The sequence below is a fragment of the Ranitomeya imitator genome, chromosome 10, assembly GCF_032444005.1.
Source record: "Ranitomeya imitator isolate aRanImi1 chromosome 10, aRanImi1.pri, whole genome shotgun sequence".
NCBI classification, from domain to species: domain Eukaryota; kingdom Metazoa; phylum Chordata; class Amphibia; order Anura; family Dendrobatidae; genus Ranitomeya; species Ranitomeya imitator.
In genome coordinates, this window is record NC_091291.1 from 20,836,343 (window position 1) to 20,854,406 (window position 18,064).

Sequence of the window (18,064 nt, forward strand, 5' to 3'; positions counted from 1 at the left end):
GTTCCACTGGTTCGTGTGATGTAATGTCCAGAGCAAAAGACTCAACATCCAAATGCTGTCCTTGAAAATAATGCGTCATCTGTGGTGTTGTCAACCAAGGAGGCAGTGGTTGACTGCCATGATTGGGCACTGTGCAGATAATATTGGACCCCTCTGTAACCAATGGTTGGTGTATGACAGATGTCATGGTAGACTATCGAAAGAGCGGTGGCATTCCTTGTTCTTGCATCTTCTTTTTTCATTTTGAGTCCTTTCCCTTTAAATCTTTCCGTTATTACATCACATTAAGGCTTTAAACATTTCAGTATCTGATCATCTAATCTCACAATACAGTAAGTCTCGATACCTCAGATAACGATGTAACGCCATGTGATACACTCACATCAGAGACTTATAACCGAGCAACCAAAATTTTACTGCAAGTATTCTCAGTAACTGTGTGACAACTTCAGCCGTGGAGGAGACGAAGAACATTCTACATCATCTCTTCAGAAGTAGCAGGTAAGATATAACTCTTCTTATTTGGACAATTAAAGGGATTGTCCAGAAACCCAAGGTTGTATCTGATAGTGTAGCACAGTGTTATTAATGATAACAGGACATAGGTGCCATACCACAAACGACCTGCGGACAGATGGGGCACTGTTTCTGGAAGAGAGCAGTTTATTTTTAGAATTGTGAGCAATCACTTTACATATTACAATTTTAAGTTGTAAGTAGACTACTGTCAATTTAGCTCTTTGAATTTACAAGTTGAACAACAGGAAGAGATATTGATCTGGATCAACATTTTCACTGGTTTATACATGTCACCAACCAGGGAGAAGGAAGCTCTACTACGTGTACCACATCAACCTGATTAAGCTGTGGCAAGATAAGGAACCCTTGGAATCTCTGTTTGGTGGCTAAGTCTGAAGCCAACATGAAACCTTTCAAGGTGGAAGAGTTGCTGTCACGTGCCCAAAAGCAGCAATACTGATAGTTGCTACATCGAAATAGAGACATGTTCTCAGAACTACTGGGTGGTACCCAGATCATAGAGCATGAGGCTCTCATGGACCTTCATGTTTGGATGAACTTGAAGCCGTACCGGATTCCAGAAGCCCGCCAAGATGTGATCTCAAAATAGGTGAAGCAGATGCTGAGCCTGGGAGTCATTGAAGAGTCCAAGAGTGGCCAGTACAGCCCCAAAGCCTTAGTACTAAAATCAGGAGGAGAATGCGATAATCATAGGAAACTGAATAAGGTCTCTAAGTTTGATACATCGATGAATTGATTTAAAAGCTAGGGCTGGCCCACTACATTACCATCCTTGATCTCACAAAACTGTATTTGCAAATTACTGTGTCTCAAGAAGCATAGGAGAAGACAGCCTTCTCAACACCAGACAGATGTTTCCAGTACACAAGGATGCCATTTGGGTTGCAAGGAGCTCTGTCCACATTCCAGAGAGCCATGGACTGGATCCTAGTTCCTCACAGGAAGCCTACTTTGATGAAATCATGATCTTCAGGCAGGATTGGGGAAGCCATCTGAGCAAAGTTCTGGTGACACTTGATGCTCTAAGTAAGGTGAGGTTTACCGTAAACCAAAATAAATGTGCCATGGGGATGGAGGAAGCCAAATATTTAGGCTATGTTATAGGAAGAGGTGAAATATAACCCCCAATAAATAAAATGTATGCAATCCAGAATTGTCCACAGCCTCTTTCAAAGATGCAAGTCAGAGCATTTCTGGGTATCATGGGCAATTACTGGAGGTTTGTCCCTAACTTCATCATAATAGCCATCCCCCCTTAAAGGGATGAAATCGACTATGGCTAAGTGCTTTACAGAGAAAAAGAAAATGATGAACGGCTTCACAGGAGTGCCAAGTTGGTGTTAGGGGTGGTTAAAATGGAATATAAGCTGCAGCTCCAGCCGGATGCCTTGCAAGAGGATCAAACAAGAAGGGACAAAAAAAGGTCATAGGAGCGCGTGCGAGACAGTGAGTTGATATAAAATCTTCATTTATTAGCTTCTACAACATGTTTCAAAGGAATACCTCCATCTTCCTCAGGTGGCAGTTGATAAGACGGAGGTATTCAGTTGAAACGCGTTGTGGAAACTAATAAATGAAAATTTTATATCAACTCACCGTCTCGCATGTGCTCCTATGACCATTTTTTTGTCCCTTCTTAAGTGCTTTACAGAGGCTGAGACGGCCTTCCAGGAACTAAATGTAGCCCTGTTTAAACAACCAGTGTTGGTAGCACTAGACTTCTCCAAGGAGTATGTGGTTCAGGCGGATGTGTCAGATGTAGGCCTGGGTAGGCCTGAAAGAGCACCCCATAATTTCTCTAAGTCAAAAGCAGTCATCTTGATAGAAGAACTACTCCATAGTGGAGAAGGACTGTTTGACCATCAAGTAGGCGTTGGACACATTATGGTACTGCAACTTGGGAAGGAAATTCAGACTAGTGTCAGGCCATGCCCTGCTGAGGTGAATGCTGGAGAAGAAGGAGAACAATGCTTGAGTTACAGGGTGGTTTCTAACACTTCAGGATTTTAGCTTTCATGTGGCGCATAGGCCCGATAAACTGCTTGGCGATTCTGACACTATCAAAGGTCCACTGTTTGATGGCAGAATTTGCCAAGCCTCCTGCTTTGGCAGAGGTATGTAATATGGCTGCAAGACAGGTCCTGTGTCATCTAGGCTGGTAGCCTCAGTGATATAAGCTCAGAAAAGCAGACTCCGGCACATATAGTGATGAGAGAATTAATAGGGCATGTCCTGGGCAGGGTTTACGAGCAGTCAGAGAGATGGGTGGGACTGGCTGCTCAGATATCCCCACCCCTGGGCATGGCAGGGCAGATAAAAAGGAGACCAGTTGTCTCACTAGATGTTTGTGTATGGAAGTGGGCAGACCTCCAGTGTTGCTTATGTTTGCTAAGAATTCAAGAGCTGAACATGAATCCAAGCAGGCAAACCCGCAATACTGTATGGACTATTTACTTTGCATTTTCACCTGGTGCCTGAAAAGGCTGTTATTTGTTTGGTGTGTTGTAATAAAGTCTGCTGTATTATTATTATTTTATTTTTCTTGTAGGTAAATCATCAGAATGGACACTGCTGATGATAATCTGACCACCTCTACTACAACTCTGGACAACATCTACTGGTAAGCTTATATTCCAAATACTTTATTTCTCTTGAGATATCAGTTCAGCTCTGAGCTCTGGACATAAAGTCATATAAATCGCAATTTCACCCTATGTACTGGGCTGTATTCATAGTATTGCTGCCATAATAACAGATTTAAAATCCCTTAAAAAATTAAATATCCCTCTTAAGATAAAAGCAATTTATCAACTGAAGTTCATGGAATAATCCCAATCAGAAACCTCTCACTCAGCCAAACCAGATCTCACACTTTGCACTGACTAGTGGCATTACCCCGAAACACAGTGTCTACAAATTGAGTGTCACGATGTGACTGTCCTGGTGTGACACCACCTGGCAGGTGGTCGGTCACAAAACGGCGAAACACACAAGGGTACACCGGGGACACTTTAACAATGGTGGGCCCTGTCGGTAGGGAACGGGGAATGGGCACCTCCTGCACTCACTTGAGGCTGTGCCCTGATCTTGCTACCGTCCCTATACGGGTTCTTTCAACCCGTCGCCGACCAGGATACCTAGTCCCTCACTTGCCCTGCTCTAATCCCTATGTAGGGAACTGGCAGGTGGGAGCACTGGTCCCACCGCTGCACTAATACAACAATGGGAAAGTTAGAAACAACAAAGGGACAAAGAAACAATAACACCACATTTAGCTTTCTCTGCTGCAATGCACCGCACAGCAGAGTAAGGCACCAGGAATAAGTATTCAGCTGTAGAACAACAGCACTCAGCAAGCTCCTATACCAGCAAGGTTGGTATCCAAAGGACCTGTATAACCAACAGTCAGCTGATGAACCAGGTGACCTTTTAAAGGAGGTGGGAGTGGTCACCACCCACTACAGTAGAACAAGCTGCAATGCAATTACACCAGCGGCCACTGGGAAAAAACTGCATTAACCCCAGATGACCTGAAAGGAAAAAAGGTTTTAATCTGAAGGAAACCAGATCTGCCACAGATCCAAACATGGACGTGACATTGAGGTTCTGGTTTGGCTTTTATCCTAAGGCTCGATAAAGGGTTGATATTGACTTTTAGGATTGCTACTTCCAATAGGTGGCGCTAGAGTTCTAGTCTGAAGAGACAATTTGCATGTGGAATAACCTAAAGTTTTCTATAGGAAAGAGTCATAAAATACTTAAATAAAAAAAACATTAGCACTGTATAAATTCATACCTACCTGGTAATTCCCTTCTGCTCCTGTGCCAACACTTTGTTGCTCCCGTCAAGGTCTTATGAATATGTCCTGCAGTGATGACGCGCTGTTCCGCACATGTGCACATGACTGAAACAGCCAATCAGTGGCTTCAGTAGTCTGTCAGGGATTTGCTGGCCTGGTGCTATAGTTTATTACATTTATATTCTGGAATCTTTAAAGTTTGTGGAAAGTTCAGAATTGAGATATCTGTAGGTACGAGCTCTTATTTATCACTCTAGGCTCATGGATATACAGTCATATGTATTGCAGATTAATCTTATAACTTCCCATATTTGTTCATAAGAAATTGCAAAAGGTTCCGAAGGTTTTTCTGGGCAAATAAAACCAAGGGAAATAATGAGACATGTGACTTCCTGTTCTACAATATGAAGAATATGATGGTGTGACCTCTATCCCCACAATGTGTGCCAATATTTAAGTCAGCCCCCGTTCTCTATGTGCCTCCTTTATACAAGACAGTAATTTAATGAAATTCTAAATGTGCAATTTTCCTAGTGTCTTCCCTATCCTGTCTTCTCAGGTCATCTGATGAATACTCGGAGATAAATAATGTTTTGGATAATATTCAGAAGATGTCAATTACATTATACAGTATTGTTTTTATTCTCGGGATTATCGGTAATGGATTAGTCATCTGGATTGCCGGATTCAGGATGAAGAAGACAATCAGTGCCGTGTGGTTCCTCAACCTGGCCATCGCGGACTTCCTGTGCTGTGCCTCTCTGCCTCTAAGAATTGCTGAGTGGGCAACATATTTCTCATATGACAGTGAAACTGGATATTTCATAGTGAACATGTTTCTGTTTACTGTAAACATGAGCGCCAGCGTTCTTCTCCTGACGGCCATGAGTATTGACCGCTGGGTCTCCGTCATGTGGCCATTTTGGGCCAAAGTTCACAGAACTCGTAAACTGGTGAGAATCACAGCAGCGATTATTTGGGGACTGAGCTTAGTTGTAACTTGTTTATTGGGTGATATTATATTTCTTTACAACAGAGAGTTAAATCAGCCCATTCATCTGATCAGATTTGTTATAATGTTTGTGATCCCTTTTCTTATCATCTTCACCACTTATGTTTCCATTTTCTACAAACTTAGAAAAGGTATGAGATCTCAGAGATCTCAGAGATCCTCCAGGACCATCACCGCTGTCATATTGTGTTTCTTCATCTGCTGGTTTCCATATTACATCTGTCCACTAATACCCTGGTATTATGTAGATTATATTTTAATCCTTATATTATACACTATCATTACCAGCCTTGCTTATCTTAACAGTTGCATGAATCCAATAATATATGTATTTATGGGACAGGCTTTCCAACAATGTTTCTTCAGATCCATCCCCTCTAGACTAGAAAAAGCCTTAGCGGAACCTCCTAATGACCTGTGCCGAGAACGAGAAGATGTAGGAAATACTCGCATTACGGAAGTGTAATATATATTCTTGTTATCTACTGTTTGTGAAACCTCTTACCCTTCGAAGACTTGACCATTATTATTTTTTTTTTACCTGCTTTGCTTCCTCCTCTCATTCCAAGAACCAAAACATTTTATTCTCCCATCAACTCAGCCTAATGAGAGATTGTTTTTTTTACACTAGATGAGTTGTAGTTTTGAAATACATCCTTCATTTCACCATATAATGTACTGAAAAAGGGATGGAAAAAAATCTTAACTGGAAAGGTGAAAAAAATATATTACAATTAAATCATATTTTTCATTTATTAAGGAATCAAATTGACCAGGCAGCATAATTCCAAATGTCTACACTACAAACATTGTGTTTAGACATGAGCGGATAGCTTTGCGGTGGATCAAGTTTTATTTAAATTTCCTAAAATTTACAGTTTCACCTGGATTCGAATATTTTGAAATTTGATTTGCAATTTGCGAAAAAAAAAAAACTTGGCCTGTTACCATTACTCACACTAATGAAGCCTCAGAGATTTGGATAATGTATTTTAGCGTGGCTGTGCGGATCTTCTCATAATGCCTTGCAGTTATGACATCTAGCAGAATATCACATCTTGAACAATAATGGTCATTAGTGAGGCCATCACAGAACAGTGGTTCCCAGCAGATCACAGCTTGTACAGTAGGGTCGTTTTCCCACTTTCAGAGTCACTGGGAAAGCATTTTTTCCTGTAGAATGTAAACGTTTATGGTCAGTGGTGTCCTCTCTCTCCAGTAGAGTGTAACCTCTTATGGTAAGCGGAGTCCTGTCTTTCTCCAGTAGAGTGTAAGCTCTTATGGTCAGTGGGGTCCTCTCTCTCTCCTGTAGAGTGTAAGCTCTTATGGTCAGTGGGGTCCTCTCTCTCCTGTAGAGTGTAAGCTCTTATGGTCAGTGGGGTCCTCTCTCTCTCCTGTAGAGTGTAAGCTCTTATGGTCAGTGAGGTCCTCTCTCTCCTGTAGAGTGTAAGCTCTTATGGTCAGTGGGGTCCTCTCTCTCTCCTGTAGAGTGTAAGCTGTTATGGTCAGTGGGGTCCTCTCTCTCCTGTAGAGTGTCAGCTCTTATGGTCAGTGGGGTCTTCTCTCTCCTGTAGAGTGTAAGCTCTTATGGTCAGTGGGGTCCTCTCTCTCCTGTAGAGTGTAAGCTCTTATGATCAGTGTGGTCCTCTCTCTCTCCTGTAGAGGGTAAGCTCTTATGGTCAGTGGGGTCCTCTCTCTCCTGTAGAGTGTAAGCTGTTATGGTCAGTGGGGTCCTCTCTCTCTCCTGTAGAGTGTAAGCTGTTATGGTCAGTGGGGTCCTCTCTCTCCTGTAGAGTGTAAGCTCTTATGGTCAGTGGGGTCCTCTCTCTCCTGTAGAGTGTAAGCTGTTATGGTCAGTGGGGTCCTCTCTCTCTCCTGTAGAGTGTAAGCTGTTATGGTCAGTGGGGTCCTCTCTCTCCTGTAGAGTGTAAGCTCTTATGGTCAGCGAGGTCCTCTCTCTCTCCTGCAGAGTGTAAGCTCTTATGGTCAGTGGGGTCTTCTCTCTCCTTTAGAGTGTAAGCTCTTATGGTCAGTGGGGTCCTCTCTCTCTCCTGTAGAGTGTAAGCTCTTATGATCAGTGGGGTCCTCTCTCTCTCCTGTAGAGTGTAAGCTCTTATGATCAGTGGGGTCCTCTCTCTCTCCTGTAGAGTGTAAGCTCTTATGGTCAGTGAGGTCCTCTCTCTCTCTATCTCCTGTAGAGTGTAAGCTCTTATGGTCAGTGGGGTCCTCTCTCTCCTGTAGAGTGTAAGCTCTTATGGTCAGTGGGGTCCTCTCTCTCCTGTAGAGTGTAAGCTGTTATGGTCAGTGGGGTCCTCTCTCTCCTGTAGAGTGTCAGCTCCTAATGTCAGCAAAATCCTCTCTCCTCTCACTTTATTTTCATAACGACAGGGGTTAAGAATTTGGTGCGCAGTATATAATATAACCACATATGAAAAATAGAAAATATGAGTAAAATGTGGAACTCACCAAACTGTGGTGAAAAGCTTCTATTATTTATGAAAAGTGTGATTTACTTGGACACAGCATCAGTGACCGTGTTACTCTCACCAATGGAATTGCAATTTTTCTAAATAAAAGATTTTTCAGCACAGTTTGGTGAGTATTTAACTCTGTTTTTCTATTTTTGATATGTTTAGTAATTTTACTGTTTTAATGGCTTAAAAAATTCTGAACTTTGTTAAAAGGCAAATTTGGATTGTGCTTTTTTTTATGACCCATAACTTTTTCATTTTTTTCATGGTAAAAGGCAATTATTTTTGCATTCCAATCTGCAATTTTTAATGCTACCATCTTGGGGTAGATATAATGTTTTGGTCCCTTTTTATATATAATTGATTTTATATAATCATAAATTGGACTTCTTTCAAAATTAGAACAATATATTGCTATGGCAGCCGTGGTCCTGCTGAAGGCCCCCAATGGCTTTTATGATGGTAATCTGGGAAGTCACAGGTGGCATTGCCGTGTAAAGAACAAACTATCAGATGATCACAGGTTCTAGTCCCCAAACAACCTACAAATAGAGTAAAAAAAAGTTTTAAAAATATGTAAAGATTTGAATCACCCACTCTGCTAATCCAATAATCTCAAAGTTATATATTTTTTTAAATAACCATATTTTCCATTACTGTGTCTGTAAATATATAATATATTGACCCTATACTGTAAAAGCCGTAAGAATAAATTAAATGTTAATTCCAGAGTTACCATAGAAAAACAAACAACCAGCGCCTCCTAGTGTTGACCCACAGAAATACACAAGAAGAAGAGGTTCCATTTTACGGCTCATATCAGACAGTCGTGCTGTCGACACAAAAACAAAACCTACATCAGGATTCCACAAAGGAGTTCTGCTGCGCTTCTGCGCTTTCGCTCTTTGTTTCATTACAGCCATTTGGTAAATTAAAAAAGTTCATTTTTTCTCATTAATGTCCACTCTGCACCCCATCTTGACTGAAAAAAACAGAAATGTAGAAATTTTTGTAAATTTAATAAAAAAGAAAAACTGAAATATCACAGGGTCATAAGTATTCAGCCCCTTTGCTCAGTCACTCATATTTGAGTCACATGCTGTCCATTTCCTTGTGATCCTCCTTGAGATGGTTCTACTCCTTCATTGGAGACCAACTGGGTGTAATTAAACTAATAGGACTTGATTTGGAAAGGCGCACACCTGTCTATATAAGACCTCACAGCTCACAGTGCATGTCAGACCAAATGAGAATCATGAGGCCAAAGGAACCGGCCAAGGAGCTCAGAGACAGAATTGTGGCAAGGCACAGATCTGGCCAAGGTTACTACAGAATTTCTGCAGTACTCAAGGTTCCTAAAAGCACAGTGGCCTCCATAATCCTTAAATGGAAGATGTTTGGGACCACCAGAAGTCTTTCGAAGACCTGACCGTCCAGCCAAACTGAGCAATCGTGGGAGAAGAGCCTTGGTGAGAGAGGTAAAGAAAAATTTCAAGATCACTGTGGCCGAGCTCCAGAGATGCAGTAGGGAGATGGGAGAAAGTTCCACAAAGTCAACTATCACTGCAGCCCTCCACCAGTTGGGCCTTTATGGCAGAGTAACCGGATGAAAGCCTCTTCTCAGTGCAAGACATATGAAAGCCTGCATAGAGTTTGCTAAAAAAACACATGAAGGACTTCCAGACTATGAGAAATCAGATTCTCTGGTCTGATGAGACGAAGATAGACCTTTTTGGTGATAATTCTAAGCAGTATGTGTGGAGAAAACCAGGCACTGGTCATCACCTGCCCAATACAATCCCAACAGTGAAACATGGTGGTGGCGGCATCATGCTATGGGGGTGTTTTTCAGCTGCAGGGACAGGACGACTGGTTTCCATTGAAGGGAACATGAATGCGGCCAAGTACAGAGATATCCTGGATGAAAACCTCTTCAGAGTGCTCTGGACCTCAGACTTGGCCGAAGGTTCACCTTCCAACAAGACAATGACCCTAAGCACACAGCTAAAATAACAAAGGAGTGGCCTCAAGCAAAGGGTTTGAGTACTTTTGACCACGTGATATTTCAGTTTTTCTTTTTTAATAAATTTGCAAAAATTTCTAAATTTCTGTTTTTTTCAGTCAAGTTCTTGTGCAGAGTGTACATTAATGAGAAAAAAATGAACTTTTTTGAATATACCAAATGGCTGCAATGAAACAGAAAAATTTAAAGGGGTCTGAATATTTTCTGTACCCACTTTATATATATATATATATATTAGGTGTCGAGTTCCCACCGCTGCACAGGGAGAATATCGAACCATGTCTGCTGGGGTCTCCCATTCTCCTCCAGCTGCAGTGGAACCTGCTCAGTGGAGATGTCGGTTCTAGCGTCTGGCTCAGCCTGATACTGTTACTGCTGCCTTTCCAGGCTCTCCCTTTGTAGCCAGGACTGGTCAGCGGTGAGCAGGCTTTTCTGGGACTAAGTCCTGCTTTTCACGCACTGAGCATGCCCATGAGAGGACCTCTCATTGGAGGTCAGGGGTCACAAGCTCAGGCCCTGTTGCAGCTCCTATTGGTCCACCAAGAAGGTCCTGAAGAGCTGCAACTATAAAAGGTTTGCATGGCCGCACGGCCATGTGCTAGTAATAAATGTGTTTGGCTTATGCCAGTGGATACTATACCACTCTTTACAGATGTGGCGTGAGGCTGTTAGCTTTGGGACTGTACACTCAGGCAGGCAGCTAGTGTCAGTGGGGCAATTAGCCTTAGCTTAGCATCTGGTTCCTCCATGTGTGCGGTTAGCACAGAAGAGTTCCAGAACAAGCACAACCCGTAGTTAGGGTAATAGTTTTGTGTATAGCGCGACTCCGTGAGTCAACAGAGTTTCTGGAACAGAGCTTCCAGTTCACATGGGGTGAAGCTTAACCCACGTGTGAGCTCAGAGTTTATCCGCCGTTACTTTGCAGCAGGTATCTCTGCACGGTAGACCCCGGGCTGCGAACGCACCTTGTAGCTATCTATCTATACTCGGTGTGTTCCGCTAGCCCTAACTATATATATATATATATATATATATATATATATATATACACTGCTACAAAAAATAAAGGAAACACTTAAACAACAGAATCTAACTCCAAGTAAATCAAACATCTGTGAAATCAAACTGTCCACTTAGGAACAACACTGATTGACAATCAATTTCACATGCTGTTCTGCAAATGGAATAGACAGCAGATGGAAATTATTGGCAATTATCAAGACACCCTCAATAAAGGAGTAGTTCTGCAGGTGGGGACAACAGACCACATCTCAGTGCCAATGCTTTCTGGCTGATTTTTTGGTCACATTTGAATGTTGGTTGTGCTTTCACACTTGTGGTAGCATGAGACGGACTCTACAACCCACACAAGTGGCTCAGGTAGTGCAGCTCATCCAGGATGGCACATCAATGCGAACTGTCAGCGTAGTGTCCAGAGGCTGGAGGTGCTACCAGGAGACAGGCCAGTACACCACGAGACATGGAGGGGGCCATAGGAGGGCAACAACCCCGCAGCAGGACTGCTACCTCCACCTTTGTGCAAGGAGAAACAGGAGGAGCACAGTGCTACCCAAATAATGATACTTGACAATGCCATCGAATTAATAAATATTATAGCATAATTCCAATTTTATCAAGATTCAACTATAAAACATTAAATATAATGCATCTCACATAGTTTTTATGCTGGACTTCGTGCACAAGCAACATACATATGTATAGAAAGAAAAAAAATCTACTATATAAAGTTGAATGTGTGTATGTATGTGTGTGTGTGTGTGTGTGTGTGTGTATGTGTGTATGTCCGGGATTGGCATCTGCACCGTCGCAGCTACAGCCACAAAATTTTGCACGGTCACACGTCTGGACCCCGAGAGCGTCATAGGCTATTTTGTAAGGCGAAATTTTAACCCCGCGCGTTCCAATTCCCCAAACAATTTTGCCCCTATCTACATAATGGGGAAAAAAGTGAAAGGAAAAGTGTTGGAGGCGTTGCAGCTACAGCAACAAAATTTTGAACAGTCACACGTCAGGACCCTGAGAGCGTCATAGGCTACGTTGTGAGGTGAAATTTTAACCCCGCGCTTTCCAATTCACTAAACAATTTTGCCCCTATCTACATAATGGGGAAAAAAGTGAAAGGAAAAGTGTTGGAGGCGTCGCAGCTACAGAAACAAAATTTTGCATAGTCACACGTCTGGACCCTGAGAGCATCATAGGCTACGTAGGTGAGGTGAAATTTTAACCCCGCGCTTTCCAATTCACCAAACAATTTTGCCCCTATCTACATAATGGGGAAAAAGTGAAAGGAAAAGTGTTGGAGGCAAATTGACAGCTGCCAGATGTGAACAAGGGGGACTTAAAGAATGAGAGCGATGGCACCAAAGAGTATATACTGATCAGTTGCTAAGGTGGGGCCCTGACATGAGATACTCACCACACATGGGGATATGAACACACACACAAAATGCGCCACACACTACCACGTGCTTGAACACATATACCATCCTCAGCACACATTTCACCACACATACACCAACCTCGCCACATAAAAGTCGAAACACAAAAGTCGCCGCTCAAAACTCGCCACGCGCAAAACTCACCACATGCAAAAACTAGGCTCACGCAAAACTCGCCACAAGTGCAAAACTCACCTCATGGAAAACTCGCCACACGCAAAACTTGCACACGCGGAAAAATTGCCACATGCACAAAATTTGCAACACATGCAAAAGTTGCCTCACACAAAACTTGCACATACTCAAAAGGCACCAGACATAAAACTCACCACGCGCAAAACTCGCCATGCGCAAAACTTGCTGCACACAACTTGCTACACAAACCTGTCACATGCAACTCGACAAACAAAAAGTTGCTACACGCATGTTGCAACACAAAACTCATCTCACAAAAGTCGCTACATGCATGTCGCCACACACAACTCAACACACACAACTTGACACATGAAACTCGCCCTAAAACACACACAAGTCTGGTATTATCCTTCAAAAATAAAAATCTGATTAATAAGCAGACAAACTACAAGAGCAACAAATGTACCATATAGGAAATACGGCAGCTGTCAGTCACATGACCTGTCTATTATGTGTATGTGTGAGCTAATATATACTGCCAGGGGGAGGGCTTCCTGTTGGCTGGGGATTTATCAGGCTGCCAATTTAGCTTACAAATACTGAGGTAAAAATACTGACCAAATAACGTGTGAACGAGGTCTAATACAGGAGGAGATGACACACAGGTATATACTATATACAGGAGGAGATGACACACAGGTATATACTATATACAGGAGGAGATGACACACGTATATACTATATACAGGAGGAGATGACACACAGGTATATACTATATACAGGAGGAGATGACACACAGATATATACTATATACAGGAGAGATGACACACAGGTCAATTACTATATAGAGGAGGAGATAACATACAGGTACATACTGTATACAGAAGGAGATGACATACAGGTATAAACTATATACAGGAGGAGATGACACACAGGTATATACTATATACAGGAGAAGTAAAGGAACTGGATGCACAGGTAGTTTTTTCTTCTATCCTTCCAGTAGACGGGCATGGCACCAGGAGATGGAACAGGATCCTTGATGCAAACAACTGGCTAAGACGATGGTGCAGACAACAAGGATTCGGATTCCTGGACCACGGTGTGAATTACTTGTACGATGGACTCCTCGCCAGAGACGGACTACACCTCAACAAACCTGGGAAACACACATTCGCCAGAAGACTCGCTACACTCATCAGGAGGGCGTTAAACTAGAAGAAGAGGGGACGGGAAGAAAAACATTAGACTTGAACAAAGAAGATCCAGGAAAACATACTCAGATGGGAGGTAAGAACATTTCTAAAACAATCCACAGCGAGGAGATTGGAACAAAACAAAATCCTCTAAACTGCATGCTCACAAACGCCAGAAGCCTGACAAACAAGATGGAAGAACTAGAAGCAGAAATATCTACAGGTAACTTTGACATAGTGGGAATAACCGAGACATGGTTAGATGAAAGCTATGACTGGGCAGTTAACTTACAGGGTTACAGTCTGTTTAGAAAGGATCGTAAAAATCGGAGAGGAGGAGGGGTTTGTCTCTATGTAAAGTCTTGTCTAAAGTCCACTTTAAGGGAGGATATTAGCGAAGGAAATGAGGATGTTGAGTCCATATGGGTCGAAATTCATGGAGGGAAAAATGGTAACAAAATTCTCATTGGGGTCTGTTACAAACCCCCAAATATAACAGAAACCATGGAAAGTCTACTTCTAAAGCAGATAGATGAAGCTGCAACCCATAATGAGGTCCTGGTTATGGGGGACTTTAACTACCCGGATATTAACTGGGAAACAGAAACCTGTGAAACCCATAAAGGCAACAGGTTTCTGCTAATAACCAAGAAAAATTATCTTTCACAATTGGTGCAGAATCCAACCAGAGGAGCAGCACTTTTAGACCTAATACTATCTAATAGACCTGACAGAATAACAAATCTGCAGGTGGTTGGGCATCTAGGAAATAGCGACCACAATATTGTACAGTTTCACCTGTTTTTCACTAGGGGGACTTGTCAGGGAGTCACAAAAACACTGAACTTTAGGAAGGCAAAGTTTGACCAGCTTAGAGATGCCCTTAATCTGGTAGACTGGGACAATATCCTCAGAAATAAGAATACAGATAATAAATGGGAAATGTTTAAGAACATCCTAAATAGGCAGTGTAAGCGGTTTATACCTTGTGGGAATAAAAGGACTAGAAATAGGAAAAACCCAATGTGGCTAAACAAAGAAGTAAGACAGGCAATTAACGGTAAAAAGAAAGCATTTGCACTACGAAAGCAGGATGGCACCATTGAAGCTCTAAAAAACTATAGGGAGAAAAATACTTTATCTAAAAAACTAATTAAAGCTGCCAAAAAGGAAACAGAGAAGCACATTGCTAAGGAGAGTAAAACTAATCCCAAACTGTTCTTCAACTATATCAATAGTAAAAGAATAAAAACTGAAAATGTAGGCCCCTTAAAAAATAGTGAGGAAAGAATGGTTGTAGATGACGAGGAAAAAGCTAACATATTAAACACCTTCTTCTCCACGGTATTCACGGTGGAAAATGAAATGCTAGGTGAAATCCCAAGAAACAATGAAAACCCTATATTAAGGGTCACCAATCTAACCCAAGAAGAGGTGCGAAACCGGCTAAATAAGATTAAAATAGATAAATCTCCGGGTCCGGATGGCATACACCCACGAGTACTAAGAGAACTAAGTAATGTAATAGATAAACCATTATTTCTTATTTTTAGGGACTCTATAGCGACAGGGTCTGTTCCGCAGGACTGGCGCATAGCAAACGTGGTGCCAATATTCAAAAAGGGCTCTAAAAGTGAACCTGGAAATTATAGGCCAGTAAGTCTAACCTAAATGTAAGGTTATACACATGGGAAGAAGGAATCAATGTCACCATTACACACTGAATGGGAAACCACTGGGTAAATCTGACAGGGAGAAGGACTTGGGGATCCTAGTTAATGATAAACTTACCTGGAGCAGCCAGTGCCAGGCAGCAGCTGCCAAGGCAAACAGGATCATGGGGTGCATTAAAAGAGGTCTGGATACACATGATGAGAGCATTATACTGCCTCTGTACAAATCCCTAGTTAGACCGCACATGGAGTACTGTGTCCAGTTTTGGGCACCGGTGCTCAGGAAGGATATAATGGAACTAGAGAGAGTACAAAGGAGGGCAACAAAATTAATAAAGGGGATGGGAGAACTACAATACCCAGATAGATTAGCGAAATTAGGATTATTTAGTCTAGAAAAAAGACGACTGAGGGGCGATCTAATAACCATGTATAAGTATATAAGGGGACAATACAAATATCTTGCTGAGGATCTGTTTATACCAAGGAAGGTGATGGGCACAAGGGGGCATTCTTTGCGTCTGGAGGAGAGAAGGTTTTTCCACCAACATAGAAGAGGATTCTTTACTGTTAGGGCAGTGAGAATCTGGAATTGCTTGCCTGAGGAGGTGGTGATGGCGAACTCAGTTGAGGGGTTCAAGAGAGGCCTGGATGTCTTCCTGGAGCAGAACAATATGGTATCATACAATTAGGTTCTGTAGAAGGACGTAGATCTGGGGATTTATTATGATGGAATATAGGCTGAACTGGATGGACAAATGTATTTTTTCGGCCTATGTACAGGAGGAGATGACATACAGGTATATGCTATATATAGAAGATGACATACAGGTATATACTATATACAGGAGGAGATGACACAGATATATACTATATACAGCAGGAGATGACATACAGGTATATACTATATATAGAAGGAGATGACATACAGGTATATACTATATATAGAAGATGACATACAGGTATATACTATATTCAGGGGAGATGACACACAGCAGGTATATACTATATACAGGGGAGATGACATACAGGTATATACTATATACAGGAGATGGCATACAGGTGTATACTATATATAAGGGAGATGCAAACATGTATATACTGAGGTGAAAATGAGGGGTGTGAGGTGAAAATGAAAAGGTGTGAGTGCAAAATGAGAGGAGCGAGGGAAAATAGTGGAGTGATCGGAAAATGACAGATGTGAGGTCAAAATGACAAGTGTTAGGGGGGAATGAGAGGAGTGAGGGAGAAAATGAGAGGTGTGAGGGAGAAAATGAGAGATGTGAGGGGGAAAATGAAAGATGTGATTGGGAAAATGAGAGGTGTGATGGGAAAATAAGAGAAGTGAGGTGCTATAACTAACCACAGATATTTACTATGCCCAGGCAACGCCGGGCTCTTCAGCTAGTATATATATATATAAACAAAACATGCAGCCACAGGAGATTTAGCTGATTGTGTCATTAGTAAGCATGTTCAATATGACCAACTCTATATTAGAGGGATTAAATTCCATACTTAAATCGCAAGATCTTTGTCAGGACTTTCTAAGCATTTTTGGACACACATTGTGGTGTTTTGTCATCTCTCAAGTATTTGATCCCTTCTTAATTAATATAACATGTCAATGAATTTGTATCATTAACATTATTTGGCCGTGAGGTGTATATGATATACATTGTGACAAAGTCACTGGTAAAGTGCTGGAGAGGAGATATGTTTCACTACGCCTAATAGTGTCAGTGATATAAAACCCATAGTTTTTCCTCCAGCACACTGAAGTGCTGTGCGGGTTAAGCTCATTTGAATTATGGGCTGGCTTTTATCTGGACATCCATAGAGTGGGTGGGAGGGTGTCCACCTTATCTCCACCTGCAGAGACGGCACCGCCTTGTGCTGACAGTCATGTGATCAATCACATGAGGGAGGAGTCACATGGTCAGGGGCTTAAGTGATTGGCTTCCGAAGGCAAGTGGGTGTTAGTGGCTGGAGAGAAACACTACGGATAAGTGGTTTGTGCCATTGTTCATGCCTGAACTGTGTCTTTGCTAACCCTGAGTGGGCTGATTCCCACTAATGCAATAACTCTGCAGTGTTCCTGTGTCTGCCTCCATGTGCAGCTGAGTGAGCCGACCTACCACAATATTTATATATTTGTTTCCTGCGGTGTTCTTCCTGTAAACACTTATCTATACTAGTTTTGCTTGCATGCAACTTAGTGTTCTATACTTGGCTGTTGCTAATTTGTGCTTGAGCACGAGATTCTACACAACAAATTATGTGGGTATATTTATTCTTATAATGTTTTTACTATTTACCTTTGTAGCATTGACTTTACTTAGCTTGGGCGAAGTTGATGACCAGTCTGGGCAGAAACTGTAAACCACAACTCACTGTCGTCAAAAATATCCATGGCTGTTTTCCTGCAAATATATATCATCATCACAAATCATAGAAGTTCTCAGAGTGTGGACATTGTAGACTTCACGTAAGTTCCTTTACTGGAGTCTCACCTACTTTCGCCCTGTGTGTTATAAATCTGCACTGTACTAAGTGGTAGTATTATCGGAATATAATGCATTATTCTCCTTCTCTTACCAATATTGAATTCTTCAAAAATCTCCAAAATACTTTGAACAACCGATTACTTTCTTTTTTCTTTCCACTTCTTTTTGCTTTCTGCTGTCCCCCTGGTGTGTGTGATGTAATGTCCACAACAAATGTCCTCATCCAAACATCCAAATGTTGCCGTCAA

At 41.9% G+C, this 18,064-nt stretch overlaps 1 protein-coding gene across 1 annotated transcript; it reads left to right on the forward strand.

Moving 5' to 3' along the window:
* Window positions 1-391: 391 nt before the first annotated feature.
* On the forward strand, window positions 392-6,034 carry LOC138651316 (C3a anaphylatoxin chemotactic receptor-like). The gene is made up of 3 exons (XM_069741409.1): window positions 392-501; window positions 3,089-3,160; window positions 4,900-6,034. Exons 2-3 carry the CDS (start codon window positions 3,102-3,104, stop codon window positions 5,816-5,818), a joined length of 978 nt encoding a protein of 325 aa, XP_069597510.1. The 5' UTR covers window positions 392-501; window positions 3,089-3,101; the 3' UTR covers window positions 5,819-6,034.
* The last annotated feature ends 12,030 nt before the right edge of the window (window positions 6,035-18,064 follow it).

Bases quoted from the DNA above. Each gene is read 5' to 3' on its own strand.
- LOC138651316 (XM_069741409.1), top strand. From the start codon at position 3,102: ATGGACACTGCTGATGATAATCTGACCACCTCTACTACAACTCTGGAC. The intron at 3,161-4,899 runs GTAAGCTTATAT...CTGTCTTCTCAG, and splicing joins ACTCTGGACAACATCTACTG to GTCATCTGATGAATACTCGG.